This window comes from Tamandua tetradactyla, chromosome 9 (assembly GCF_023851605.1).
Source record: "Tamandua tetradactyla isolate mTamTet1 chromosome 9, mTamTet1.pri, whole genome shotgun sequence".
Taxonomy (NCBI): Eukaryota; Metazoa; Chordata; class Mammalia; order Pilosa; family Myrmecophagidae; genus Tamandua; species Tamandua tetradactyla.
Genome location: NC_135335.1, coordinates 6211060 through 6237753, shown reverse-complemented (window position 1 = coordinate 6237753; position 26694 = coordinate 6211060). Strand labels below are relative to the sequence as shown.

Genomic DNA, 26694 nt, shown 5'->3' with positions numbered 1-26694 from the left:
GTTTATCTCTCTCTGGAACGGAGCCAGTTTACATTTTTCAGCCATGTCTTCTACTCCTTGCAAAACAAGGTGAAGACAAAACAATGACAGAATCTGGATAATGCAGGCCGAAGCTGAGCCTTTTTTCCCGGAAATGCCTGGATTGTGAAGGCAAAAGGGGTTTGGGGGGAAGACGTTTGTTTTAAAGGGTTTTTTTTTTTTTTTAAAGCTGCCTCGGGTGCTCTTCACTTCATTGCAGTTTTGGATTTCCTGTTCCTTTCGGGGTGACCTTACTGGACACGAATGCCTGTTGCTCCGTATGACTCGAACCCCTAAAGAAAAGGAGCTCCACCTGTGGTGTTTAGTTGTGTCTGCTGCACAAAGAGGGTGGGTTATTTTAGTACTAGGAAGCATGTTCGTAAGAGGCATTTAGAGTCCCAGAATGTGATGGTCCCGTCCTAAAGTGAAAGGGGGAAAAAAAAAGAAGAAAGAGGTGAAATCCTTATGTAGAACTTTCTTGTCTGTCCTTGATATGTCATGTCCCTGATTTTCCACATTAGCTATATGGCTCCATCTGGGGTGAAGCCAGTAGATCAGTAGTTAATTATTTTTCCTGATTGCTTCCTGTTGCAATTTGAAGCTTGAGGCCACGGAAATACCTTTGTGCTAGGGTCCCCAGCTGAGTTGCCCCAGGCCTCTGGCCAGCCTTGCAGCAGGCCTTCTAGAATCTGCAGGTTCCTGCAGGCTGGTTCCTGCAGGTGCAGATGCTCCCTGATGGTCTGATACTCCCCAAGGGTCTGATGCTCCCTGAGGGTCTGCAGAGGTGGTATGTGTGTGTGCATGTGTGTGTGTGTGTGTGTGTGTGTGTGTGTGTGTGTGTGTGTCAAGCACATTGCCTGGCCCACTGTAAGGCCCCAGCAGACTTCAGTTAGATGCTGAGTGGGTCCTCTCTGAATTTTTCAAGCAGGACCCATAGGCCCTAACCCTCCCATTCCCAAATCCAAGGGATGACCCAGCCTACTCAGCATTCGTGAGTGCTTCCTTCTGAGGTCCCCCATCATTTGGGGAACTGATTTAATTTCAGCCGCACTGGCTCACTGCCCGGGCACCCAGCAGGGTGCACACACTGGAGCCAGAGGTGGAGGGCTGGCTGGGTGGGCTCTAACCAGGGCTGTGAGGATTTTGGGGTCAGACCAACCTGGGTTTACCTGCCAGGTGTGCTGCCGTGTGACCCTTTGGCTTGGGTGCACTCCTTAGCATCTTCGTGTCTTGGTGCTTTCTTGGACCCTCTTCTCTCTCAGGAAGCATTAAATGTTGGGCTCCCTTAGCACCACCCCAAGCCTGGGTGAAGAACTGGGGGTGTAGCAGGGGTCCTTGATCTTTCTGGCTTGAAAGACTGGGAGGCTGTTATTGCATAATCTGGAGTTTTCTTCATGACCTTGGTTATCCTGACTGCTGACTGATTCGTTTGTTCCATAACCGTTACCAGGCCGTCGCGGCCCACCGTGGCACTGGGCCACATGTCACCGGGTAGTTATCTGAACGGGCCAAGCACCAGGCTATGCTCCCAGCTCTGCCATTTGCCGGGTGGGGGAGCTCAGACAGCCGGCTCTGCCTTTTTGTGCCTCAGTATTCTTTTCTGCAAAATGGGGATAATACTACTTCCTACCACTAACTCAGAGTGTTGGCACATGCCTGGCATGGTATCAGGTCTTATTCATGTTGCTGATACTCTTTGGTACCTGGTCCTAAGTGAAGCTATAATGGTACATACAGCTTTCTGTGCAGAGGGGCAGGCAGGAAACAAGCTGACTGTGCAGCTAGCCAAGAACTGGGCTCGGCCATTCCCTCACCTGGGGTGTCCTGCCAGGGGTCCCAGAGCCCTGACCTCCAGGACGGGGTGGTCTCCTCTGCGAGAATAGGCCAGCTCACACTGCAGCATCCAGATGCGATCCAGGAGGCGAGGGACACTCCTGGAAGGCCTGAGTTGGAGGAGATTGGAGATGTAGGCTGGGGTCAGGCCTGTCTAGGCAAAGTGTGTTGAACGGACCTTGCCTGGTTCCTTCTTTCGTCACACTTGAGCTGGGGTTGGTGATGGCCTCCTGCAGTTGGACACAGAAGCTGCTGTAGTCTGGGCTGTGACTCGGTCAGATCTATCCTTATGTCTTCTTGCTGCAGTACGGAGATGCACAGCTGACGGAGAGGAGGAGGAGGCAGGGGGCAGGCTGTGAGGGTGGAGAACGTGCCATTTCAATAATATAGAAAACCGAACAGACCTGGCATTTGAGGTTTATGAAGTTTATGAGGCCTCACGACCCTCAGGTAACACACAGTCAAAGCAAGGGGTGGGGGTTGGGGGGCGGGCTGTGGCAGGCTTGGGGTGCGTCTGGCTCCTTCATCTTATGGTTCACATTGGAAGGCAGTGGGGCTGTGCTCCATCCCGGGCGCAGTGCGGGCAGATGCCCAGCTGACATGTGCAGCAGCCGTGGGCAGTGCCATCCTGCCGTGGGGAGCTGCTGGGTGCCTGGAGGTGGGTCTCGACTCCCTCCTCGGCTCTTGAGAGTGGTTTGCTGGGCCTCAGCCTCAGTTTCTTCATCCTCTAAGCTGGGGTGATGGTGTCCGCCTTGCAGGGAGCTGGCTGGGTTCTGAGAGTGAGCCAGTGCCTGTGACAGGCCGCAGTGGGAAAGAAACCAAGGCATCCAGTTTCCTTTTAAGAAGGTCCCTCCTGAGGGGGCCGGGAAAGGGTTGAGATGTTGGAGGTCTGCATTGGGGTCTGTGTTGGGGGGCTCCCCTGGTGTCTGACTGCCTTCTGCTCTTGCTGGGCCCTCTTTGAGGGGTACGGGGGGGCCCTCCTTCCTGGAGCAGGAGTCAGGGGTCCCTGCGCCCATTAGGCTGTGCAGAGACACATGTGGATGGGACTGCGTCATTGACCACGTCAGATTTGCATGAGCACACCTGCTTTTCTCCTGCCCCGTGCAGACCGTGGCATCTGAGTAGCTCCCGGGCCTGAATTTTGCCTTCTGATCGGTCCTGGTTTACCCACTGCCTTGTAGGGGACAATTAGTGCTTTGCCAGCCTGGGGTTGGGCAAGGGTCTCAGGCTGGCACGGCATTGGCATGAGTGTGACATGGCTGTACGTCTGGTTTCTGCCGCTTATCTGCCTCCTGTATGTTTGGGGTCTCCCTTGCCGCGGACCCCCTGGGAGATCGTCATGGTAAAGTCGCTGTTAGCCCTTTTGAGGGGCTGGAGGCTTCCCATACTTAACGTGTTTTCTTATTTGCTTTATTGGTTGATATTTAATGCAGTATTCATTTTCTGAGAGTGATTTTGGGGCAATAAAACCAAAAGGAAGGGTTCTCTCGGCGAGGACTGTGGTTTTAGCCTTTTTGGGGTCTTGCACTAACTCCTTTGAGAATCTGAAGGAGCACCCGCCATCTTGCAGGCCATCGCAGGGGTCTGCGGGCTGTGGGGACCCCGTGGGCTTGGCGCCGGCCTCCGCCTGGCCACTGCCTCCTGGTGGGGCCTTGGGAAGCATTTCCCATCTGTGCACCTCGCTTTCCTCATTTGAAAAACGAAACCGCTTGGCCCGATTGCTGAGACACTTCCCAGCATGAGGCGTTACCTTTTTCTTTCTTCAGGAGCCTGAGCCGCTTGGACTGCCAGGCAGCACGGGCTGCTTTAGGAGGGGGTGTCCCTTCCCGTGGGCTGTGTGGGGTCCTCCAAGGTCTGCCTGGCTGCACCTGTGGCCCCCTCCGAATCCTCTACAGCCAGAGCCTGGAGGCCTTGGGGACCAAGACGTGTAGCTTACAGCAGGGCTATCTCGGGTGGAAGCCGGGGCTCCGGGAGGCTCCCACGAGGGGGCTGGGGCTCTGGGGTGGGCAGGGCGGGGTGGTGGCCGGTGTGACTGGCCTGGTTTCCCTCCTGCTGTCCCGGACCTGGGCATCTCCCCACCCCACCCCCTAGAGCCTCCTGCAACACATGGCTGAGCCGAGACTTCATCCCCTGTCTCTCAACTCCAAGCTGTGCTGTGCTGCCAAAGGCCCAGCAAACTCTTGTACTTGCACACCTGTGCACCTGCACACCTGTACATTTGTGCCTGAGACCTTTGGTAGTCATCAGAAAATATCTGTCCGTATCACTTATCCTCTTAGAGAACATATGGCCAGACTGCTTGGCATAAGTAGTCCACTCTTGTGACCTGGACAGGCCACGCAAGCTCCCCCTGCCTTAGTCTCTTTGTCTGTAGACCAGGGAGGTCAGACGTTCGCACGTGAGCCTTCTCTGTGGCCACCCCTTACGTGGCCGGGCAGCCGTGGCACACCGAGTGGCGCTGTGTCGAGGCCCACGGACTGGCCTCTGTTGCTCACCTGTCTGCAGCGAGGCCGACACTTACTCTCCCAGTGCAGGGCCACCTGGCGTCTGGCTGTTGCCGTCATGTGGGGATCGTCCCTAGAGCCTGGACCTGGTCCCCTGGCCCTGCAGTGCCCCACCTGCAGGGTCACCCACTGGGAGCAGGTCTCAGACCCCAGGAGGTGCCAGGTGGATGGAATTCTACAGGGTTGGGAGTTCCTGGGATTTCAGGCTTCCTAGGAAAGTGGGCTGACCCTGAAGTTGCTTCCCTGGGATCTATTATCCGGGCGTTTAAAGTTTGGCACAACTTTTTTTTTTTTTACAAATATATATATTTTTCAATGCAAGAATTGCACGAATACTATACATGACATACACATTTACTGCACTCATATCTGAGACTCCAGTGTCCTTCTTTACCGCCCCAGAGATGACCTGACCTTTAACACATGTTTTCACATTTTATTATTTTTTGAACACGTGCTCATATTTTTTAATCTAAACCCATTCACACTCTACCTGTCTTTTTCACATGCCGACGTGGTGTAGATATTTTCTCTCTTGACTTTGAGGTCTTCATTCTCTTGGAAAGCTGGGTAGCGTTTTGTAGTACGGGCAAACCGTACTTTGTGACAATAAACCAAGAGGAGCCTTTGAGTGATTATTTAAGGTTTTATGGCAATTACGAGTCTCTCTGCGGTGTCTGTGCACTTGGCACAAGCATTTTTGTAAGCCACATTCCTGGTTAGAGCATATGTCCATTTATAAGTTGTTTTATGAGAGGTGATATTCACTTGGCATAGAATTAGCCATATTAATGTGAACGGTTCATTGCACTTAATACGTTCTCATTGTTGGGCAACCACCACCTCGCCCCCGTTCCCAGATATTTTCGTCACCCCAAAAGGAAACTCCATGTCCATTCAGCACCTGCTCTCCAGTTCCCCCTTCTCCAGCCCCTGGCAACCACCAATTTGCTTCTGCCTTTGTAGATTTTACCTTTTCTGGATAGTTGGTATAAATGGAATCATACTTGTGTTTTGTGTCTGGGTGGTTTTCACCGGGCAGAAGGTTTTGAGGCCCATCTGTGTCATAGCTTGTGCATTTATAAGTTTTTAAAGTTGACAGATGTCTCCAGAAAGATTGCGCCACTTTATACCCCCATCAAGCACTTACGAACATATGTGTTTTCCTGTATTTTATCCATTGCTGAAAATTATCAGATTTGAAATTATTGTTTTGCTAATTTGAGTTAAAAATTATAACACAGTTTGATGTCTACTTCCTTCTTTACTGGTTTCTTGGTCATTTGTGTTTGGTTTATGGAAGATTGCTTCTTCTTTTTTTTGGCCCATTTTTCTGCCGAGTTATCTTTTAATTACTTGTAGGATCTTTTTTTGGTGCGGGTATTCATTCTTTGTTATGTATGTTCCAGGTTTTCTTTCTGGTCCCTCGACCCCCGGATTATAAATACCTTCTCCTTTATTTTCTTCCAGGACTGTTCCTATTTTGTTTGTTAACATTCAGATGTTATTTTTACCTGGAAAAAAAATTATTTTATGTGGTGCAAGGTAGGGATTTGAATCATTCCCCCTTGCCTCCGGATAATGAATTGGGAATTCTTTTATGAAATGTTCCATCCATCTCCTTTCATTTAAAGTGCCAGCTTTTTCATATGCAGCCTCCACCTACAACCTCTGATTCTGGACTTTCCGTCCTGCTTTGCTGACCTGTGGGTGTCCTTGTGTACAGTGTTTTAGTTTTTTTATTTTTTGACATGGGCAGGCACTGGGACTCGAACCCGGGTCTCTGGCGTGGCAGGCGAGAACTCTGCCACTGTTGTCTGTCCTGTGTGTAGTGCTTTAGTCTCAATAGCATTAAAGGACATTTTAAGGTAAATTGTGCAAACTCCCCCGTACTGTTCTTTTTTTTTTTTTTTAAAAAAAAGCATATTGACTGTTCTCACAAATTTACCCTTTTGTGATAAACTTTATAGAGTTAGCCGAGATAGCCTCTGTCCTTTGAGCTCTTGGTCAGGGAACAGTAAACACTGAAATTCAACAAGTGTCCGAGAGCTGGATTTTTAAAGTGGTCTCCGATAAGCAAGCTGGCATCTGGCTGTGGAAATAAATTCATCCATTGGACTCTACATTTTTGGTCTTATTGAGCATATGGAATGCTTTAGAGGCCATGCTGATGCTGCTTACCGCCTGGCTGGCTGGTGTCTACTTGGGAAACAAGCCCTAATGCAAACTCATTTTCAGCACTAGCCAGGAGGCAAATATAATTACTGAGTAAATTACCGCCCTCCTCCCCTAGTTCATTCCAGAACAAAATGTGAGCGGCTTTAATTTCTTCCATGAGCTGCACCCCTCTATTAGCCCAGATGGGGAGGCAGTACCTGCCTAGCAAAACTCTCAGGAAATTGCACAATGGGGTGTTAATAGCCACCCCAGCCCGTGGCCCTGTGTGCCCTGGCAGAGTGTGTCAGTCTGGGTGATTTCCAGGCTCTATCCACTCCCGGCAGGCAGCCGCCGCCTTGCATTCCTCCCTGGGAGGGAGTGGGTGGTCCTGTGATGGGAGCCAACACTCGGTGCCCTCCCTGCAAGGTGGTTTTGGAGCAAGATTTATTTTTGAGCTTGCATCTGTGGAAGAAGACTTCTCCGACCTGTGCCCAGCATGAACTGAATTTGGGAGGCCCCGGGCTGCGACAGGCACAGCCTAGAGCTCTGTTGTGCTCCTCTTCCTCCAGCTTAGGTCTTGGAGCGGACTTTGACACTTTCTCTGTTCTCCAGACTCTGGGCTCCAAGCTTCTGCTCCTTCCTGCAGATTAGAAAGCTTCTTGGGCTTGTTTCTTTCCTCTTCTCCCCTTCCCCACCCTCCACCACCCATGTGGATTTTGAGGCTTCACATTTAGGCCCCTTGCAAATACCCATTGGCCTCTAGAATCTCCTGGCTTTCTAGAATCTTCTCTTTACCCATTTATCCATATACTTTGGCCAGATTAATTTTTCTACAACTATTTGGCCTGGGATCCTGTTTTGTCCCTGAGCTGAATTTAGCTGGTTCCCCTACTACCTGGGGGGAGGGCCCTGAAGATGGGACTCTTTTCCCCCTTGACCCTCAGGCTCCCATGGGGTGTCTGCTCAGTATCTGTCTCTCCAGGGAGCCATCTCGTCCGCCTTTCCCTCCTCTGCCTCCTGTTTTAGCCCTTGCAAGCTCCCTCCCCTTTCCTGCAATCCATCCCACTTGTGCGTCCCAGTTTGTCAAACCCCTGCCCTGCTCTGTGACCAAGGGTGCCTGTGACTCTGGGAAACCCCTGTTCTGCCACAGCCAGAGTCCCTTTCCGAGTTCAGCCTCCTAGAAGGTCTGCTATGGATAAAGCTGCTGGACTTCCAGTAACACAGAGTATCCCATCCGTTATCTGCTCTGAAATCCTGATCCCAGAGAAAACCTGCCAGCCTTCCGAGCCTGGATCTGTGAGACCTCACAGAGGAGGGATTGCTCCCTAACTCCCTTCACTGGTCATTTTTTGGGTGATTTTACCAAAAAAAAAAAAAATTTGCGCAGATGCTTTCAGTTCTGCAAAAAGTAGAGCTAAAGGGGCAGCGGTATGAACAGCCGTGGAGGAAAGTGCTATGATTTTTTAAGTCTCAGTGCTTCTGAATTGTAACTACAGAATTACAGAGTTAGTTTTAATGAGCTTTCAAGAGTTTAAGTCTATAGAGCGCTGCCTCTTTAAGGTGTGTCCCTTGGACGGTCTGTGGACTTGTTCTGGGTGAGTTCTCTAGCACCTAGCTGCCTCCCCGAGCCCTGTGCCTACCCCACGGGGGGTGCAGGGGTGGCTCCTGCCCCGACCCCGGCCTGCGGTCACCCACAGGACCCCCAGCCCCAGCTGTGCAGACCCCGCAAAGTGCTAATAACTCTGGGCCACGTGTGTCAGCTTGGGTTTGCACCTTTTATTTTTGGTTTTCACATTTATTTTTTATAAACTGTGCTTCTCTGTATACTTAAATCGGTACCCATTAGGCAGTAACTCCCCATCCCTCCCTCCCCCCAGCCCCTGGTAACCTCTAGTTTACTTTCTGCCTGTCTGAATTTGTCTCTTCTAGATATTTCTCGTAAGAGGGATCACACAGTGTTTGGCTTCTTTCACTCAGCATAAGGGTCACGTGGGCTTGTCGTGGCACGCATCCGAATTTCGTTCCTCTTCTTAACTGTTTATTACTCCATTGCATGGATGGTCACTTGTCTGCATGGTCCCCTGTTGGCGACGGTTGGGTTGCTTCCATCCGTGGGCTGTCATAGGTAAGGATGCCGTGGGCTATTCGAGTCCCTGCTCTGGAGTCTCTGGGGGAGGTACCAAGAGATGGCCGGGTCCTAGGGGAAATCTTTGTTTAATGTTTTGAGGCTGTGCAGACGTGCCCCAGTCTTGGTGCTGGGAGGGGGGGGATGGCCACCGGTGGAAGCTGGAGCCTCTGCGATGGCCTGTGTACGAGGGGGCCACGGAACATGCCACTCTCAGCCTGGTCCCCAGGAGTGGTGGGCTGGGGTGCACGGGCTGCGTGTGAGGGGAAGGCCCTGAGACAGACCCCTCTCCTGACCCAGTGCCTCCCCAAGGTTGCCCAGGCCTGTGGCCCCCAAGCAGATGTGGAGCTAGTACAGCAGCTGTTTGAGGATTTATGTACTTTTAGCTCACCCCCCACCCTCCCTCTGAAGTCACTTGAGCAGGGGACAGTTTGAGATGTATGAGTTCGTGCAGAACAGAGAGCAAGTTCCCATCCTTTTTGCTACCAGTTTTAATCTTGAAACAGTTTTCGCTGTGGTCCAGAAGATTTTAACCTTTCAAGAAAATGGCTTATTAAGTAGTGGTCTTTTCTGCTGGGTGACCACAGGTGCCCGTGACCGCTAAGCAGAGGGGAACTGTGGGACCCGCGGGCTGTTGCCGGCCAGGCCTGAAGCCGAGACCCACGGGGTTTCCATTAGCTTGTTCCGGGGTGTCTCCAGTAGACAGCCCTCTCGGCCCTGTTACAGTTGCGCGGCCCCTGGGTGGTCGCCCCCAAGGTGAGGATAGTTGCTGTGGAGTGGACGTGGGGTCTGGGGTATGCAGCCAGCTCTGGGCACCGAGGTGGGCCCTGGGCTCCGGGTGGTCCCCTTGCCCTGCTCCGTCTCTGCAGGTCTAGAGGGCCTCTCTGCAGTGCTGCCTGGGCACGCGCCTTGCCCGCTGGACCCCCTGTGTTCCCGCAGGCCTGGGCCAGGGCCCGTATGCTGGGGACAGGTGGGGCCCCTCAGTCCCAACCCCAGGTACCTGGAGGGTCTCGTTAGGGCAGTTAGCCCAGCTCAGGGGTCTTTGGGGTGCCAGCACCATGAGCAGCGCCATCTTGGCATGGGCCTGAAATCTCTTCTAGGTGGCTGGGAGCTTGGGGGGGTTTGCATGGTAGGTGGTGGTGGCGGCGGGGCTGAGTGCTTTTCCAGGCTTCCGCAGCCGGTCTCAGCACAGCGAGGGTGGGAAAGCTGGGCTGGGCAGGCGTTTTGTGTGAGGCCAGCCTTGAGGGGGTGGGGGGCGGGGACGACGGACCTTCCAACCAGGGCGGCCCCTCTCGGGGTGCAGGTGGGTCTCATTCACTCCTCGCCCGCCTCAGCGGTCTTGGTGCTGGCGGCCGCTCTGGGAGGGTGCCCACGGTGGTGGCCCTGTGGCTGCTGGGCCCTGACCTCTGCCTCGGGCTCCCTGGACTGAAGATACTGCTGCACCCCATTCCCGACGCCCTCCCTGCAGACCCTCCCACTCCCGGATTTGCCGTGAACAGCTGTGGTGCTGCCGAGTAGTCCCCGACAGAGCCGCCCTTCCCGGCCCCCCGACCCATCCACCTGTTCCCGGTCAGCCCTGCCCTCCCTAGCTCCCCGGCTTGGGCGAGCAAGTCCACTCCCCGGGGCCTCAGAGCCTCAGTTTCCTCACCCTGAAAGGGGGGGACATCACCCCCGCTTCCCCCTGCACAGGCCCGTCCCAAGGAGCCAGCCCGGTGAGGCTGGGGGCACCCAGTAATCGCCTGCCATCACAGTGGTCACTTTCATTGTGATCTTTCTGTAGGGAGCAGGTCCGTCCACCTTGGAGGTGGGTGTCAGAGCCCACAGGGTCGAGCCGGCGTTTGCCATGTGCGCAGAGCCCCTGGCGGGGTGGGCTGCGGGCGGGCCCGGGGGCAGTGCAGCCCCCCGATGGCTGCGAGCTCCCTGGGCCTCTGCCTCCTCAGAGGTGCAGCCAGGGTGGGTGCTTCTGACCCGCTGCTTCTCCTGGAGATCTCCCATCTATTGGTAGGTGCTGCCAGCACAATCACTGCCCCTCTCCCCGTGGAGGACGTTGTTAGGGGGACCCCGCTTTCTTCTTTCTCTGCAGCCTTTCTTCTGACAGCCTGCTCACGAGCCAGCCTGGCTGCCACCCCGAGAGGAGCGCCCCGACACGTGGGGGGCTGAGGCTGGTGCGTTTCCTCTCTGGTGGGGACCCCCGTCCCTGGGTGACCAGCGGTCTGCTCTTCCCTTCCCCACCCCACCTACCTCCCCGCTGCCTGTACAGGGGGGGTCTGGTCACTTGGGGTTCCCGCTTGGCCTGGCTTCCCTTACTCAGGGATGTGAACGATGAGTGCCTCCCCCGGGACCACTGAGCAGGCCTGACACCCCATAGGTGCTGCAGAGTTCACCAGAAACACCGCTTTCTAGGCTGTGTGGCAGACTGCGTCTCTCAAGTAGAGTGGAGCCCTCCACCCTCGCCTCTGCCGCTGTTGTGGTTCCCCATTGCCCGAGAGACGAGATCAGACCCTGCAGGCCCGAGCTCCAGGCTCCAGCCCAGCGGGAGCCAGCCTGTCTCCTGTATGATTGGGTGGGCTGCAAGCAAGCTGCGGGTGGGCTGCAGGTGGGCTGTGGGCTGTGGGCCGTGGGCCGGCTGTGGGTTTTCCTGGCTTCCTGCTTTTGTCTCTTACCTGGGAGTTATCCCAGCCTCCAGTAGGTGTATGCTTGTTCCCTGCTGTGTGCCTGGCCCAGAGCTGGCCCCTGGGGACACGGTAAGTGCATCCTGGGCAGGGGCTCGGTCCTCACGAATGGCCCAGGCCGGGCCGGGGACCTGGGGAGAGCTCGCTCTGCACCTCGGCCAGCATGGCCTCTACCAGGGGTCAGGGCTGGGCAGAAAGGGGGCCGGCCCCAAGCGAGTGGGGAGAGGCTCCTCTGCTCCTCCCCCTGGCCGCTCACCCCACCCCCCGCAGCTTCCTCTGGACCTGTCGCTCCCTCTCCTGCAGCCCTGCGTTCTGCTTCCTGGTGGGAAGCACCATTTTGACCTTCACCCCAGCCTTGCCTTGGAGGTGGGGGCGCTGACCTCATCTCACCACTCAGGCGGCTCGGGGCATGGACTTGGCGGCAGAGTGGACTGTGCCCCTCTCCCTGCGTGGTCGGCCCCGGGTCGGGGTTGAGGAGGAGGGTTGGGTCTGGACGTTTGGGAGACAGGTCGTCCTACACTGAGACCCCCGAGACACCCATGAAGCCCCTGGGGTCTCTGGGAGGGGGTGACTAGTGGAGTGTGGAGTGGTCCGGGGTGGGGTGAGGAGACAGAGTCACGTGGGGAGCGTGGAGTTAGCCCGGGGATGCATGGGGTGGGGGGCAATGTGGAGTCATGTTGGGGGGCAGTCAGCCCTAGGATGTGTGGGGTGGGGGGAATGTGGAGTCATGTCGGGGGGGGCAGTAAGCCCAGGGATGCGTGGGGTGGGGGGGAATGTGGAGTCATGTCGGGGGAGGCAGTAAGCCCAGGGATGCGTGGGGTGGGGGAAATGTGCTGACACGTGGCGGGGGCAGTCAGCCCGGGTGTGTGTGGGGTGGGGGGCAATGTGGAGTCATGTTGGGGGGCAGTCAGCCCTAGGATGTGTGGGGTGGGGGGAATGTGGAGTCATGTCAGGGGGGGCAGTAAGCCCAGGGATGCGTGGGGTGGGGGGGAACGTGGAGTCATGTCGGGGGAGGCAGTAAGCCCAGGGATGCGTGGGGTGGGGGGGAATGTGGAGTCATGTCGGGGGAGGCAGTCAGCCCTAGGATGCGTGGGGTGGGGGGAATGTGGAGTCATGTCGGGGGGGCAGTAAGCCCAGGGATGCGTGGGGTGGGGGGAATGTGGTGACACAAGAGGGGGGCAGTCAGCCCAGGGATGCGTGGGATGGGAGGAGTGTGGAGTCATGTTGGGGGGTAGCCAGCCCAAAGATGGGTGGGGTGGGGTGAGTGTAGTGACACATGGGGGGAGGGGCAGTCAGCCCGGGGGTGCGTGGGGTGGGGGAATGTGCTGACACGTGGCGGGCGCAGTCAGCCCGGGTGTGTGTGGGGTGGGGTGAGTGTGGAATCGTGTCCCTGGTTAGCTCTGTGGCTTCAGCAGCTGGGTGTCCATCCCCCTGCCCCACAGGCGGATGCACGAATCTTGCTGGGGGTGCAGAGATGGTGGGCTGAGCCTGGGACCCCTTCCTGCCACTGGCCAAGCCAAGCTGTGAGGCGGGGGCCCTGGGGCTCAGAATGGGAGTGTGGTGGGGGCAGGAAGGACATGTTGATTCCCTCCACCCCACACGTCCTTCCTGGGCCCTGCTTTTTGTGCTGAGATGGGGTGGTGCGGGTCCCCAGCCTCTGGTGATGCCTTCTGCTTGGTTCTTCCCTTCCTGAGGACAGAGGCGCTGTCCCGGAGTGCGGGGCTGCTGTGGGTGGTGAGCAGGAGGGAGCGGCCGAGAGGGACCGGGCATCCTCCTGGCATCTTGGGGGGCAGTGGTTACGTTGCAGTTTGGGTGACGTTCCACTGACCATCCTCTTCTACAGAGGTTTCTGGGGGTCACTGAACTACCTCCTTTTGGCAAAAGATGTAAATGTCCAGTGTTGTGAAAAGAGTCTGGGCTGTTTGATCTCCTTGTGTCCCTGATTAGCTGAGCGAGGCTTTTCTCAGATTCCTTGGCTGTTCTGTACCTCAGTTTCCCCATTTGTAAAATGGGGGTGTCAGCAGCCCCACCTCCTGTGGGTGAGGGCTGAGCAGCATCCAGGGAGAGTGATTCGAACTCAGGCCTGAGGGAAAGCTGTGGGGTCAGCTGACTGCATCTTGCAAGACCAAGTGCCGTGGGAGAGAGAGGCTTGCCTCTCGGCAGGTGTTCTCCAGAGTGAAATCTGTTCCGTCTTTATGTACCAGTTTGCAAAGTGGCATGAGACAGGAAGAGCTCACCAAGGGCTGCACTGGGCTACGGTATGAGCTTTTTCTGCATTCTTACTAGCCTCAAGACTTCCCATTTCCTTGGCTGCCCAGGATAGTTGGAGGTGGCCCTTGGTGCCAAACTTGAAACTTCCCAGGCAGCCCCCCAAAACGCGTAGGGCCTTAGAGCTAAAACATGCTTCCTCAGAGAACCCTGGTGCCTCAAGAAGCTTCAGCAGAGACCAAGAAGGATCCATGGCCTTCCCAAGGATAGTTCTGGAGAGTTTTTTTTTTTTCTCTCCCCAAACTGATTGTTTTCCTCTGCTCGGTTCAGCCTGGATGGAACAGGGGCTTTGTGCAGCCCGAGGTCCCGCCTTTTGTTTGGCTCCTGGCGGCTGCCCGTGGGTCCTGGCAGCAGGTTGCTGCCTTTTTCCAGGAACATTAGATCGCTTGAAAGCAGAGCCTTCCAATTTTGCTCAATAAAAATGAGATTTTGCAGGGCGATGATAAATTTGGCATGTCTTTATTAGCTTTATTTTTTCTGCAACGCTTAAAGAAAATAAAAGTGGTACAAAGGTATGTTTGTTTCTGAAACGTGTTTCCTTTCCCAGATATTCTTTTTCTGCCAGTTCCAAAATGCATTCTGAGCTCAAGCTCTCTGGTTTCCTCTCTTCTGGGCAGAACAATGCGATCCCTGTAACCGCACGGCCGAGAGTCCGTTTCCCTCTCCAGTGGGCATGGTGGAAGGGGCTGGCATGGCCCACCCTCTCCTGCTTTGGGGGAGACCAGCGGTGTGTGCCAGTCGTTGGGAGACCCCGGCCGGCTCTTGTGGGGTGGCAGCCTCCTGCTCCAGGTTGGGCATCTCCATGGTCTGCCTTCGGTCCCACATGCCCTCACGTGCACACTGGGACCTTGTCCTGATTTTGTCACCTGGAGTAGAACTGGCTCTTTCTCTTTTCTTTCTTTCTTACTGCAAATCCTGGTCCCTGCTCTCCAAGGGCTGTTGGCTCTTCAAGACATAGCACAGGTGCCCTGTGCTGTCCAGCCGGGTAGTCCTGACCCCCAGACCTTCCTGGCCTGAGTGACCCGAAATGGTCAAGGGGTGGTGGCGGCCCTCAGGGGAGCTGTGAAACACACACATGCGCATGCACACATTCATAGACGTACACATACACACACACACACACACACACACACGCTACCCGCAGAAGTATCCCGTTGGCTGATTTTTGATTTTACAGCTGAGAGATCTGTAAATGAACGCACTGAGGGTGGCTCTCAGTTGAGAACAGTTTCTCTGAGTTAGCTCTACTTGGGGCTTCCTTTATATATATATATATATATATATATATATATATATATATATATATTTTTATTGAGAAATCTTCACACACATATATTCCATACATGGTGTACTCTCAGTGGCTCACAGTATCGTCACATAGTTGTGTATCTATCACCATGATAATTTTTTAGATCATTTGTATCATTCCAGAAAAAGGAAGAAAAAGAAAAAATTCATACAAACTATCCCTCTTACCCCTCCTTCTCATTGATCATTAGTATTTCCATCTACCCAATTTATTTTACCCTTTATCCCCCCTATTATTTGCTTATTTTCCAATTTTTTTTTTTTTTACTTTCTTTTTGTCCATACCCTGGATAAAAGGAGCACCAGACACAAAGTTTTCACAATCATACAGTCACATTGCAAAAGTTGTATCTTTATACAGTCCTCTTCAAGAAACAAGGCTACTGGAACACAGCTCTACAGTTTCAGGTACTTCCCGCCAGCCACTCCAATACACTATAAAAAGGGATATCTATATAATGCATAAGAATAACCTCCAGGATAACCTCTTGACTCTGTTTGAAATCTCTCATCTAATGAAACTTTATCTTGTCTCATTTCTCTCTTCCCCCTTTTGGTTAAGGTTTTCTCAATCCCTTGATGCCAGGTCCTGACTCATCCCAGGATTTCTGTTCCAAGTTGCCAGGGAGATTTACACACCTGGGAGTCATGTCCCACATAGAAGAGAGGGCAATAAATTCACCCATCGTGTTGGCTTAGAGAGAGAGAGGCCATATCTGAGCAATAAGAGAGGTTCTCTTGGGAGTGACTCTTAGGCATAATTTTAAGTAGGCTTAGCTTCTCCTTTGCAGGAATAAGTTTCATAGGGGTGAACCCCAAAATCGAGGACTCAATCTATTGAAGAGGTTGTCCCCACTGCTTGTGAGAATATCAGAAATTCTCCATATGGGAAAGTTGCATATTTCTCCCTTCTCCCCATTCCCCCAAGGGGACTTTACAAATGCTTCTTTATTCACTGCCTGAATTACTCTGGGATGTATCTGGGCATCACACTAACCTGGACAAACCCTCAAAATCTTACTTTCTTGTGTTTGTATGCTGTATGATGGGGTCGCATTTCATTCTTTTTCCATGTAACTGGCCCATTATTGCAGCACCATTTGTTGAATTTTTTCTTTTCTTCTTGCGGGGTGGAGGGGAAGTGCATGGGCTGGAAATCAAACCCAGGGCTCCTGCATGGCAGTCAAGAATTCTACCACTGAACTACCTGTGCACCCTGGGGCTTGCTTTTTTGATGGAAATCCTCATTTTAAAAATAAATACCCCCTGTATTAAAACACCTGATACAAAAAATCTAGCCTTAATCGATAGAGACAGCTGAGATTTCTCGTGCATTTAGAATGTACCTGGCAGGTTCTCAGCGATGGTTACTGATGGGTTCATTTCATCCTCCCTGCAGCCCCTTGGGTGGGTGATCTTGCTGCACCCATTTCACAGGTGAGACTGAGGCTGGGAGAGATTGAGTAACTTGGGGTCACGGAGGAACTGTGGCCTTAGCAGCCATCGCGAATGCTCTTTTATCATAGAATGGTTTTTCTTTGCGTCTCCGGTGCATTTAAATATGCTCAGTGGTGGGCAGACCATGATGGCTCAGCAGGCAGAGTTCTTGCCTGCCATGCCGGAGACGTGGGTTCGATTCCTAGTGCCTGCCCATGAAAAAAAAAAATGCTCGGTGCTAAGCCACACTCAGCTTCCTCGTTGCAGGGATGGGGACCCAGAACCCCTGGGAGGGGCCGTGGTGGACAGGGCACCCCCAGTGAGGAGTCAGAGGCGGGTCTGAGCCGCCCGCCCCCCCACCTCCTGTCTTCTTGCAAACCCAGAGCAGTCCTGTGGCCCCTTGTCTCTGGGGTGCTTTGTTGCACATGATTTTTCAGCAAACCAGGCAGAGAAAGTGTCCCCAAGGTTCAGGCCGTGTGACCTCTGGCAAAAGTTCCTAACCTGCCTCCTGACCTGGAGCCCCCATCCTCCCCGCAGGCTGCCGGACTCTGCCCCGCCACCGCGGGCCGCCAAGCCAGCCTTCATCTCAGCTGCTTCTCTCCCTCTTCGGGCCACTTCCGGAGCCACTTCTTGAACCCAAGTGGCATGCAATCAGAATGCTATATTTTGTCGAAAATAAGAATGTTGATGACAGCCTTGGTTCCTGCTGAGTCCAGCTGGGACTCTGAAATACATATTTTTCTGTGCTCCGCCACAAACCTTCTAATTAGTGAAAATGCACATTTTGCAGACATAAATCAAATGTCCTATTCCCTAAAAACTCAACCAAGATATCCCTTGAGTTGGTCACATTGCACGGTTGCAGGGTGTGTGTGTGTGTGTGTGTGTGTGTAAGTAAGAGAGCAAGGGGCTGGTGGGTGTGGGCTCCACCGGCCGTTTTTCTAACCTTGCCCATGTGCTTGATTGCAGAGTTTTCCGTGCAGATCCTGTCCCAGGCCCTGGTGAACCCTCCCTGGCCTTGGCCTTACCTCCTGGGCCCTCTGCATCTGCTTCCCGCTCTTTCCCCCATACCCGCTGTCAGCTCCAGAATAGCCACTGCAGGGAAATGGAAACACCCAGTTAGCAAGGGGCATGGATTTCAAGGAGAAGCACATTCTCTCCTAGGAACAGCTCTACTGTGCAGTGTTCTGTAAAAGGCTTGTGCCTTTTACACTTGCACTCGGAAAAGGCATTTTGTCTTTGATAAGTGCCTCCTGTGTTTTTATTTTCCCTCTCCTAGCTGGAGCTTGGACTGGATGCCGGAAAGTGCCCTGGTCAGCTCTCTGGGCTGCTGCCTGCTGGGCTGAGCAGAGGGGGTCTGGGAGGCAGGGGCTTGGCCTGGGGGCTGGCCCCACCAGATGGGGTGATGCTGGCTCTGCAGTAGGAACCAGTATTGGAGAGCTTGTGTCCTTTGTGTCTGGGGCGCTTTGTTGCCAGTGATTTCTCAGTAAACCAGGTGGAGAAAGTGTTCTTCTCAGAGTTTCTTACACGAGGCAGTCCCCGTGGTTAGGGAACAGGAGGCATCTCACTTCTGAGTGGCCCCAGGTGGGCCCTGACCCTCAGTGGACGCATGTCTTCTTGTCCGAAAAAGGGTGGGAGGGCAGGAAGGGCAGGTACCGAGTGCGAGGGCTCCAGCTTCCAGGATTCCCAGGTTCCGTGGCCTAGTCTCTGCCGGCCCCTCTGATTCGTTTTAGCTTTTTTGTGTTTTCCACTTATTCAAATTCTTGGACAGTATTTTTCCAGATATGTTCCCTGGGTCAAAATTAAAAAGTGTCCTGTGAGCAAATAACATCAGGAAATACTGGGGTGTAGGAATTTAATGAGGTTTGCTCACTGCGGGACTTCTCAGAGCCTTTAAAATGGTAATTATGTTCCGGGCTACGTTTTCCTCTAACTGAGCATCCTTTACCTGTTGGGAGGAGAGGGTGTGTTGTTGATGAGGGGTGCTGAGCTGGATCAAGTCTAAACCGACACTTCTTGAGTGACTCCCTGGCTTCAGGGTGGCTCCGCCAGAGTTGTCACCCCAGGGCTGTGGTATCCTCTTTCTCTGCAAGGTGTGTGGAATGGCCCAGCTCAAGTCCAAGTAAGCTCCCGGGCGCTCTCTTTGTGAAGAGATTTGGTGAGACTTGCCGACTTCTGCATTCTTCCAGGAATCTCTTGTCACTTTTTTGGAGAGAGCATTGGTTTTGTGAGTCCGGAGTCTTTTGGGCGATGTCTGCAGAGTGAGAGGTGGCGGTGGAAAAGGGACAGCCGAGGGAGGTAGTCTGGCTCCTGCCAGTTCTTTGCTGCATGGCTTCAGTGAGTTGCTCAACCTGCCTGAATTTTGGATTTCTTATCACTAAAATAAAAAAAATAAAATAAAATAAAAGATGACCCCGTCCCTCTACCCTGGGATGATTCGGAGGGTAAATTGGGTTAAGGGAGAGGTTGCTGAGTGGGCAATGGGTGCTCGTGTCTTCCTCTCCCCTGTCCCTCTGGGGCCTGCCCCCCATGGGGTCTGGTGCTGGGGTAAAGTGGCTTCCATTGGGGGCCTGGTGACCATCTGGTGGTCCTCGCTGGGGGGGTCTGGGCTGGGGTGACCTCTGCTGGGTGGGAATTAGAGGCACAGAAGCCCCCCTGTGAGGGGAAGTGGACCCGGCCACTCCAGGGGAGGGCGGGGGCTGCCTCGACTGACCCCAGGCCAGGGTCTCTGCTGGTCCCCCTCAGTGCTGTTGAATGGTTCCTCGGAGCGCCCCGTCCTTGCCTGGGGGGCGGGGGTCGCCTCTTCCTGCCCGCTCCAAGACCGTGCTGGCCCCTAGGGGCCAAGGCCATGGGAATGGGGGACCCTCTAGCCCACCTCCCCGTTTAAGAAAGACCAGGGATCCTGGGCCGTTCCTCTGTGCTGAGAGATGTCTGGAGCAAGTGCCGCCATTGTCTTTTTATCTTTTGCAAGTGATTTCTCATTTCCAGCTCCACCTCCCAACCTGTCCCTGTGATTTCCTGTCCGCCTGCTTCCCTGACCTTTGAAATGTGGCCCCTGCTCCGGAAGTTTGCCTGGACTGAGTTAATTACTGCCTTCCTACAGAGCTGTGGGTGAGTGTGATCGAGAGTGTGTGCGTCAGTGTTTATGTATTGTTAGATTGTGGGTGTGTGAATGTGAATGTGTGCAGGTGTGAAAGCACAAGGGTGAAAGAGTTTGTATGTGTGAGGGTGTTTGTGTGAGTGTGTGAACTTGGGTGAATGTGTGTAGGTGTGTGTATGTGTGCCAGTGAGTGGGTGAATGTTAATGTTAAAGTGCATGATTGTGAGTGTAGGAGTGTGTGTGAATATCTGTGTGAATACATGTATGAATGTGTGCACACAAGTGTGTAAACATGAGTGTATGTGAGTATGCAGGTGTGCATGTGCACAAGTGTGCATGAGAGCATGGGTGTGCAACTAAGTATGCAAGTGAGTATGTGAGTGCATGAGAATGCAAGTGTGTGTGAGAGTGTGTATGCAAGTGTGAGCGTAGCCTGGTGTGCCCAGGCTCAAGGAAGTGAGGAGGAGCCATCCTACTCAGCTGTGCAGAGCAGAGTGCAGCCTTTTTCTGCAGCCAGCAACATGCACAGGCCTTGGGGGTGCAGCTTACTGTGTGAGCCCAGGTCGAGAGGAGAACTTGTAGTTTCGGAAGTTTCCTGGTGCTGCTTCCCAGTCATCCCAGCCTCCCCTGCCCCAGAAGTCACCTCAGTTGCGATCTGCACCCAGGAGTAGTTTTGTCTGTTCCCCATTCTTGTGGTAGTGAGCTCTTCATCACGGAGAAGATGACCCGTGGTCCTTCAGAGCAGGCTGTGGTTGCATGCCAGGCCTGGCTGCATATGCAAGACATGGGATAATTTATTCATTATTGTTAGGCAAATATGGGTGGCTCTCACTGTGAATCAGAAGGGCGGAAGAGGGTCCCCTCTGCCAGAAAGCCTGCAGTGTGGGCCAGACTTGGAGGATGGGGCCCACTCTGCATGGGACCCCCTGGTCCTGAGGAGGCAGGTGCAGGCTGGGGCTGGCTGGGCAGGCCCCTGCAGGATGTCACCTTTCACCTGGGTCTTGAAGGTCAGGTGGCACTAGGCCAGGTGTAGAGATGAGGGCAGGTTTCCCTGGGGGTGGAGAAGAGTGGGGTCTCCTCTGCTGGGAGTGGGGTTCCACGTAGAGGAGCTTTGGGGGCCATGAGAGGCATTTGGGGGTGTGCTCTGGTTCAGTGGTTCCCGCGGCGGATGGAGGGATAGATGGAGGGATGGATGCTAATCTTTGGGGGGTTATAGATGGTTCAGGTGCCAGAGAGGTAAGAGGAGCCTCATTCCTGAGGCATTGGGAGATGTTATCAGTCTTTGTGAGTCCACAACCTTGAGCTTGATGAGCTTTCCATAAAAGGCAGGACATCTGTCCAGTTAAAGGAAACCTAAGATGATATTGTCGTTGCAAATGTCAAGTCTTCCATTTGCCATCTCTAGACAACTGCAGAATTGTGTCGCTAAGTTGAGCGTGTCTCAGTTGGGTAAAAGTCTGTTACGACATGCAATTCTGTTGCTAGAATTATGGCTGTCACTTTTGCTTAAAGGTGCCCGAGAGAGGCACAGCTGCTGAGCTGGGCGCCTGGGACAAGGACACAGGATGGGGGCTGGTTGTTGGCTTCAGGTAACGCACTGCTGAGATGCAAACGAGTTGAGGTGTTTCATATTTTTTATATATTAAGGAATATTCTGTGAGAAGCTGAGGCATGATTTGGCTGACAATGCTGTTGATGATACAAAAATTAATATTTTTGGCTTTTTAGTGATTGCTGAATTCAGTTCTTGGCCGAGGAGTGTTTGGTTCTTAGTCTTTGCACTTGGACTCTGAAAGGAGGGACAGAACTTTGCTGAACTGGGGAGACCCTCTCACCTGCACTTTTGGGGCCTGCCCAGATTTCTCCTTCATCGTTGCAGCCAAATCGGTGCTTTTCAAACACTTCCTTTAAAAGGGAAAATAGAACTTTCTATGGACGGAGAGACTGCCACTTGGCCTTTAACAGCCCCCACCCTCCACCCCCCACCCAAGTGTCCTTGAAGTTTCATCTTCTATCTTAAAAATCTGTGGGGATTTTGCAGCCTCTATTTGTTACAGTCATGCTAGTTTTATTGCAGAGGATATCATGGTTCAAGTTTTATATAAAATTATTAGAGTCTAAGAAGTGGCACGCAAGACATGGTATGCAAAAAATGGGAAAACTTTACCGAAAGACCAGGAAGAGGATGACTATCATGGGTGGGTGGGTGGGTGGGTTACATGGAGCAAAAATGTCTGAGTGTTGAGGATAACGAAAGCCAGGTTTCATACTTTGGAGATGGTCCTTACGGACCTGTGAGGGGAAAAGACTAGAAAGGCCCAGCGGTGTCAGGTGGGCATTGCGATACTGCCACATTCCTGGATTTTCACCGTGCACACGTGCACACACCCAGGCAGAACTCGATATAGAAGTTTAGATGTGTGTATGCGTAAAAGGGTCCATATAGTCAGGCCTGTATTTCCTGGCTCTTCTGCTGAGAGAGCCTAAGAGGCAGCAGCACCCCAGGAGCAGTGAAGACTCCCAGAGCCCAATAGTGCTTTCTAAATATCACTCTCCACTTGGAGGGCCCTTAGCTCCTCAGAGAAAAGGCCGAGCCCAGGGCTGGGATACCTTGGGCCAGAAAGTAAAGACGTGCTCAAAGCACGAGGGGGCATATCAAACGGACGCTGGAGCCAAGGGGCTCCCCCCACTTCGCGTGCACCTGGGAGCATCTGAACGTGATAGTTCATGCAAGTGTTGGATCTCAGCCCGCGCAGTAGAACAGACACTGGTGCCTCTGCGCGTCCTTACTTATTTAATATAAGAAATGTATCTGGGCATGCCGTGATGACACATTCACTCACAACAGAGTCCTGGATGAGGTCATCACTGTCCTTCCAGGGTGTTCTTTCGAGCTGCTCGTGGCTTCTGTGCTACGGCTGCGTCACAGCCTAACGGACCGTGAAGACCGAGCTTCTGCCTCTACAAGCCGAGTGGCAGTCCGCTTCGATAAGCGTCGCGGTGTGTGTGTCTGTCCCACCTGCCTTAGCGATGACAATTTTGCTGTTTCCCTGTTGTAGCAACCTTAAAATAGAAGCCATAAACCCTCCCCCGCCCACCACCACCACAGAGGATTTTGTGGAATTTGGGAAGCTGATTTGAAAATGCACAAAGGGGGGGCGATGCATCCTGAAGAGTCAGGCAGTCTCAGGAGCAGGTGAACGAGGGGTGGGGGCCCTTAGGGCCAGTTTGGAAGCCGTGCTCCTTTCGGCACTGTGGTGCTGGTGCTGGCACGAGGCTGGGAGATTGGCTGAGAGGACGGAAGAGGCCACCAGAAGGAGACCCAGGCTTACCTGGAAGTGAGGCACCTGGCAGAGGTGGGGAGTAAGGGGAGTACAACGAGGAGGCTCATAGTGTGAAGACCCTGTTTGAGAAGCTTAAGTTGGAAGGCAGCCAGAGCCCCGTCGGGGGTCAGGAAGTTGCTTGTGACCTGTCACCAGCGGAATGACTCAACCTGAGCTGCGTGCTAAGCACGCACAGCACTTGCCACATTGTGTTTGTCCTTCAAGGCTTTGGTCTCCCCTCCTCCAGGAAGCCTTCCCGGCTCACCCACCGCTCAGCCTCCTCCTCCAGGCACTCCTGTCCCTAGCTCTCAGTCTGCCTCAGGCTTTTCCTTTTCCTCTTGTTTAGGTAGTTGTTTAATTGTGTGTTTGTGCATGTTTGTATGGGTGTAGGTCTTGCTCAACTAAATTATAAGCTCCTTGGAGGCAGACACTGCATTTTCCTGCATTTCTTGGCTTTCCCTTAGGGCTGGTGCTGGACAGAGGATCGTGGCCAATTAATAACATCCCTGTCCTGCGCTCAGGCTGGGACCTGGCGGCTGGGCGCCCAGTGTAATGCTTGGTGAATGTAAATAAGGCATGCACTAAAAGTGCTGCTTATTTTGGTGTAGTAGCAAAGGATTGGGTTACCTCGAATTGGGTTTGTTTAGTGTAACCATGTAAACAGTGTAAAATAGAGGCTCTCCGAAAGGGAGCCCAGACATCTGTTATGAATTCTATATATAAATATCGGATTTGCTTACATGGGTTAAAATGGGATTGTTGGCTCTTGGGTTTCCAAACTCCTGATTCTGCTGCAGTAGAAACTGTAAATTAATAATAAATCCCGGTACTGCTGGCCGGACGTCAGAGAGCTGGCCCTTTCTCTCATACCGATTGGCCATGTGTCTCGGGGGGCATCTGACGTGAACCCAAACTAGAAATGGAACGGAATTGTCCATCGCCACCCCTTCGGCAGGGAGGGTAGGAGAACCCACAGGAGGTTGTGGGCTGTCCCCGAGGTGTCACTCTTGGCTTTATAGGGCAGGAAACCAAGGCTAAGAGAGGAGAGAAAATCTCAGCCCGAGTCCTACAGCTGAGGACCAGCCCGGGTGAGGTCCCAGCGTGCTGCTGTCCTCTGCAGAGCTGGGGGACGCGTCCCCTTAAAGAAAAGTGCCCTTACCACCCAGACTGGCATTTATTGCATGTTTTAATGTGCCGGCTCCTGAGCTGCCCCTGTGCACAAAGGGCCTGTTTTGCGAGGGAGGTGGCCCCCACATTGCCGACGGATGGGGCTGTGATCACCCCTGTCTCCCAGCAGAGCATGGAGGTCAGAGATGGGGAGGGACTTGCCCCCACCCCCGCCACCGACCCCACCCCCGCCACCGACCCCACCCCTCTGGACTCTGAGCAGGGCCTCCCTGACCCTTTTCCCAACTTCTCGCTCTGAGGGCCGGTCCCCTTGTTTGTGCTTGTGACCTCGACCTGGAGAAAATAATTGCACAAAGAATTTCACAGTACCACCCGTGGGATACCCATGGATGAAACATTTTTAAAAGATTTGTCAGCAGCCTGTCAACCCAACAGGCCACCTTTCCTTTGCCCAGCCCCTCTGTCAACCTTTGTCTTCACCTAGCACTCTCAAAGCTGCAGTTCTAGAACAAACCAGGGTTGTGTTTGTGCCAGGGTTGTGTTTGTGCCTGACACTTTCTGGGGTCCCACAATCAGTGTCTCACGTATTACATTGCTGGGTACACCTGTTCCCCTGGGAGAATGAACTTCACTCTTGTTACCCGCAGTGTTGAACACATGGTATTTTTTTTATGCTTTGCCATTACAAGTAAAGCCGTGGCAAGTATGGTGACTAGACCTTTCCCTCTCTTTGGGGTTTCTTGGGGTAAATTCCTGAGAACACGAACGCTGGATGAGAAGCCTCTAACATTTTTTATGCTCCTTGACACCACTTGCTTCCGTGTTTCCAAAAGGGCTTGTTCCCATGTCTGTGACCACCCAATGACTGTTTATTTGGCCCCGTGGCCTCACGTGGCTCCTGGGGCATGCTGGTGGTAGGGCCGCAGCTCCAGCTCTCAGCCCCTCTGCCATCCCCGGGAGGCTCCAGTGTGCCACCTCAGCTGCTTGCTGCAGCTTGTGGAAGGGTCTCCCGTGCTCCTTCCCAGCTCTGCCCCTACTGGGCCATCTCCTGTCACCTGCCATCCCCTGCTGCCCTCTCCTTCTGACATTCTTTCTTCTCTCTGCCCTAAAGCTCAGGCCAGAGTTGCACAGGCCATCTCCTGGATGGAGTGACCTCAGGCAGGTCAGTTTCCTTTTCTGGAAGCTGAGTCTCCTCACCTGGGAAATGTGCAGCCGTATCTCCTGACCTGCAGGGAGCTTCTGAGCTTCAGTGAGACAGTCCAGGGGCCCTGAGTGGGAGTCAGGGGTAAGGAGCATTTGGCCCAGCTTCTACTACTTGCCCCCTTGCACATGCCACAGGACCTTAGCACATGCTGTTCCCTCTGCTGGGGATGCCCTTCCCTTGGAGATGCACACAGTTCCCTCTCTCATTCCATTCAACTCTGCCCAGATGGCGTCTTCTCAAGGAGACCTGCCCTGACCATCTAATTTTAAGTGGCAGCACCTGTGTCCATCCTGTTTCCTCTCTGGTTTGTGTTCTCACGCACTGAGATGTCTTCATTTGCATGTGACTTGCCTGTTGTCTGTTCCCCCTCTGGAGTATGGGCCTACAAGGGCGGTCCTGGCACTGAGACAGTGCTAGTATGTTCTAGATGAGTCTCTGCTGAGCCAGTGGACTCTTGGCTGTGTCTCCTGCCTGGCCAGCTCTTGCCTGGGCTTCTCCAGGCTTCTTTTCTGCATATTTCTCCTCTGTTCGCTTCTTTTCTTCCCATTTGGTCCTGTTTCCCTAACTCCACCCAGTCCTAGGTTCTCCCGTCTTCGGGAGAGGAGGGGGCTGTTGGCCTGAGCCAGGGTCCCCAGGGCCTCTGTGGGGTAGGGTCAGGCTTAGGTGTCTCCTATGCCCATGGGCAAGGGTGGGGAAGCCACCCAGGCCCAGTTCTCACCCGACTTGCCACCGGGGCCCACCGGGAGAGTGATGCGGGTTCCTCTTAATAAAAAGGGGTTGAGTGTGTAGCTGTTTCTAGATGCTTTAGAAGTGGGAGCGGCTCCTCCTGGAAAGAACCGCCTGCCAGGCCTCCTCGGAAGGCTGCCCGCTCTCCGCCCCTGGCTCTCCAGGACAGCTGTCCCAGAGGCTCAGTTCAGGAAAAGCACAGGAAATTAAAAATCACCTCCGTCTCCGGCCTTTGAAGGGTGCACCTGAACTGCCGAGAGTGAAAAGTGGTGGAAAATGCCGTCTTTCCAGTTTGGGGAGAAAGAACAGAGGGAGGGAGGGATTTTTGTGCCTGGAGCAGCTTCCAGGAGCTGTACCTGTGCTCCCCTCCCTGCCCCCCAGTCCCAGTCACCTGGGCCACACCTGTGGAGCCTGCTGTCCCTGAGACAGTCCCATCTCGCCAGCCCCGGGAGCCCATGGAGGGGAGAAAGCTCTGCGTCCTTGGGCTGGAGCTGGCAGGCGGGACGTGGGGACCTTCCCGACAGCATTGCGTGTGTGCACGGGTGTATGTGTCTACGTGTGTGTGCCTGAGTGTGCGTGCGTGTGTTTCTGGGCAGAGGGTCTGCTTCCCTGGGGCCGTTGTGACCCTCAAAAGGTTAAGAATTTGGAACCCATGTGCCCAGGAGAGTGCAGTTTTGCTGCATGGGCAGGGACAGGCTGGGTACCTTGCCGTAGGCAGCCAGACACCTGGACCTCGTGAGTGAGACGGGATTAGTGGAGGCTCCGTGCCAGGCGGCCATGGGTACCGTTGTCTGCTTAGCCCTGCCCGTGGCACGGAGGACCCTCTGGAGCCCACAGCCCACTCTTCCCCTCCCCCCATCTTACCAGTTCTCTCGTTCTCCTCTGTTCTGA

At 53.7% G+C, this 26694-nt stretch overlaps 1 protein-coding gene across 2 annotated transcripts in view; it reads left to right on the top strand.

Moving 5' to 3' along the window:
• LRP5 (LDL receptor related protein 5) overlaps positions 1 to 26694 on the top strand; it is a 125704-nt gene that overhangs the window by 1436 nt on the left and 97574 nt on the right. The window contains exon 1 of one of the 2 annotated variants that reach the window (XM_077115477.1): positions 8377 to 8637. The exons of the other annotated variant lie outside the window; for it this stretch is intronic. Coding sequence (XP_076971592.1) covers positions 8586 to 8637 — 52 coding nt within the window. The 5' untranslated portion in view covers positions 8377 to 8585. Of the gene's footprint in view, positions 1 to 8376; positions 8638 to 26694 lie in introns of those variants that run through there. 2 annotated transcript variants of the gene reach the window in all.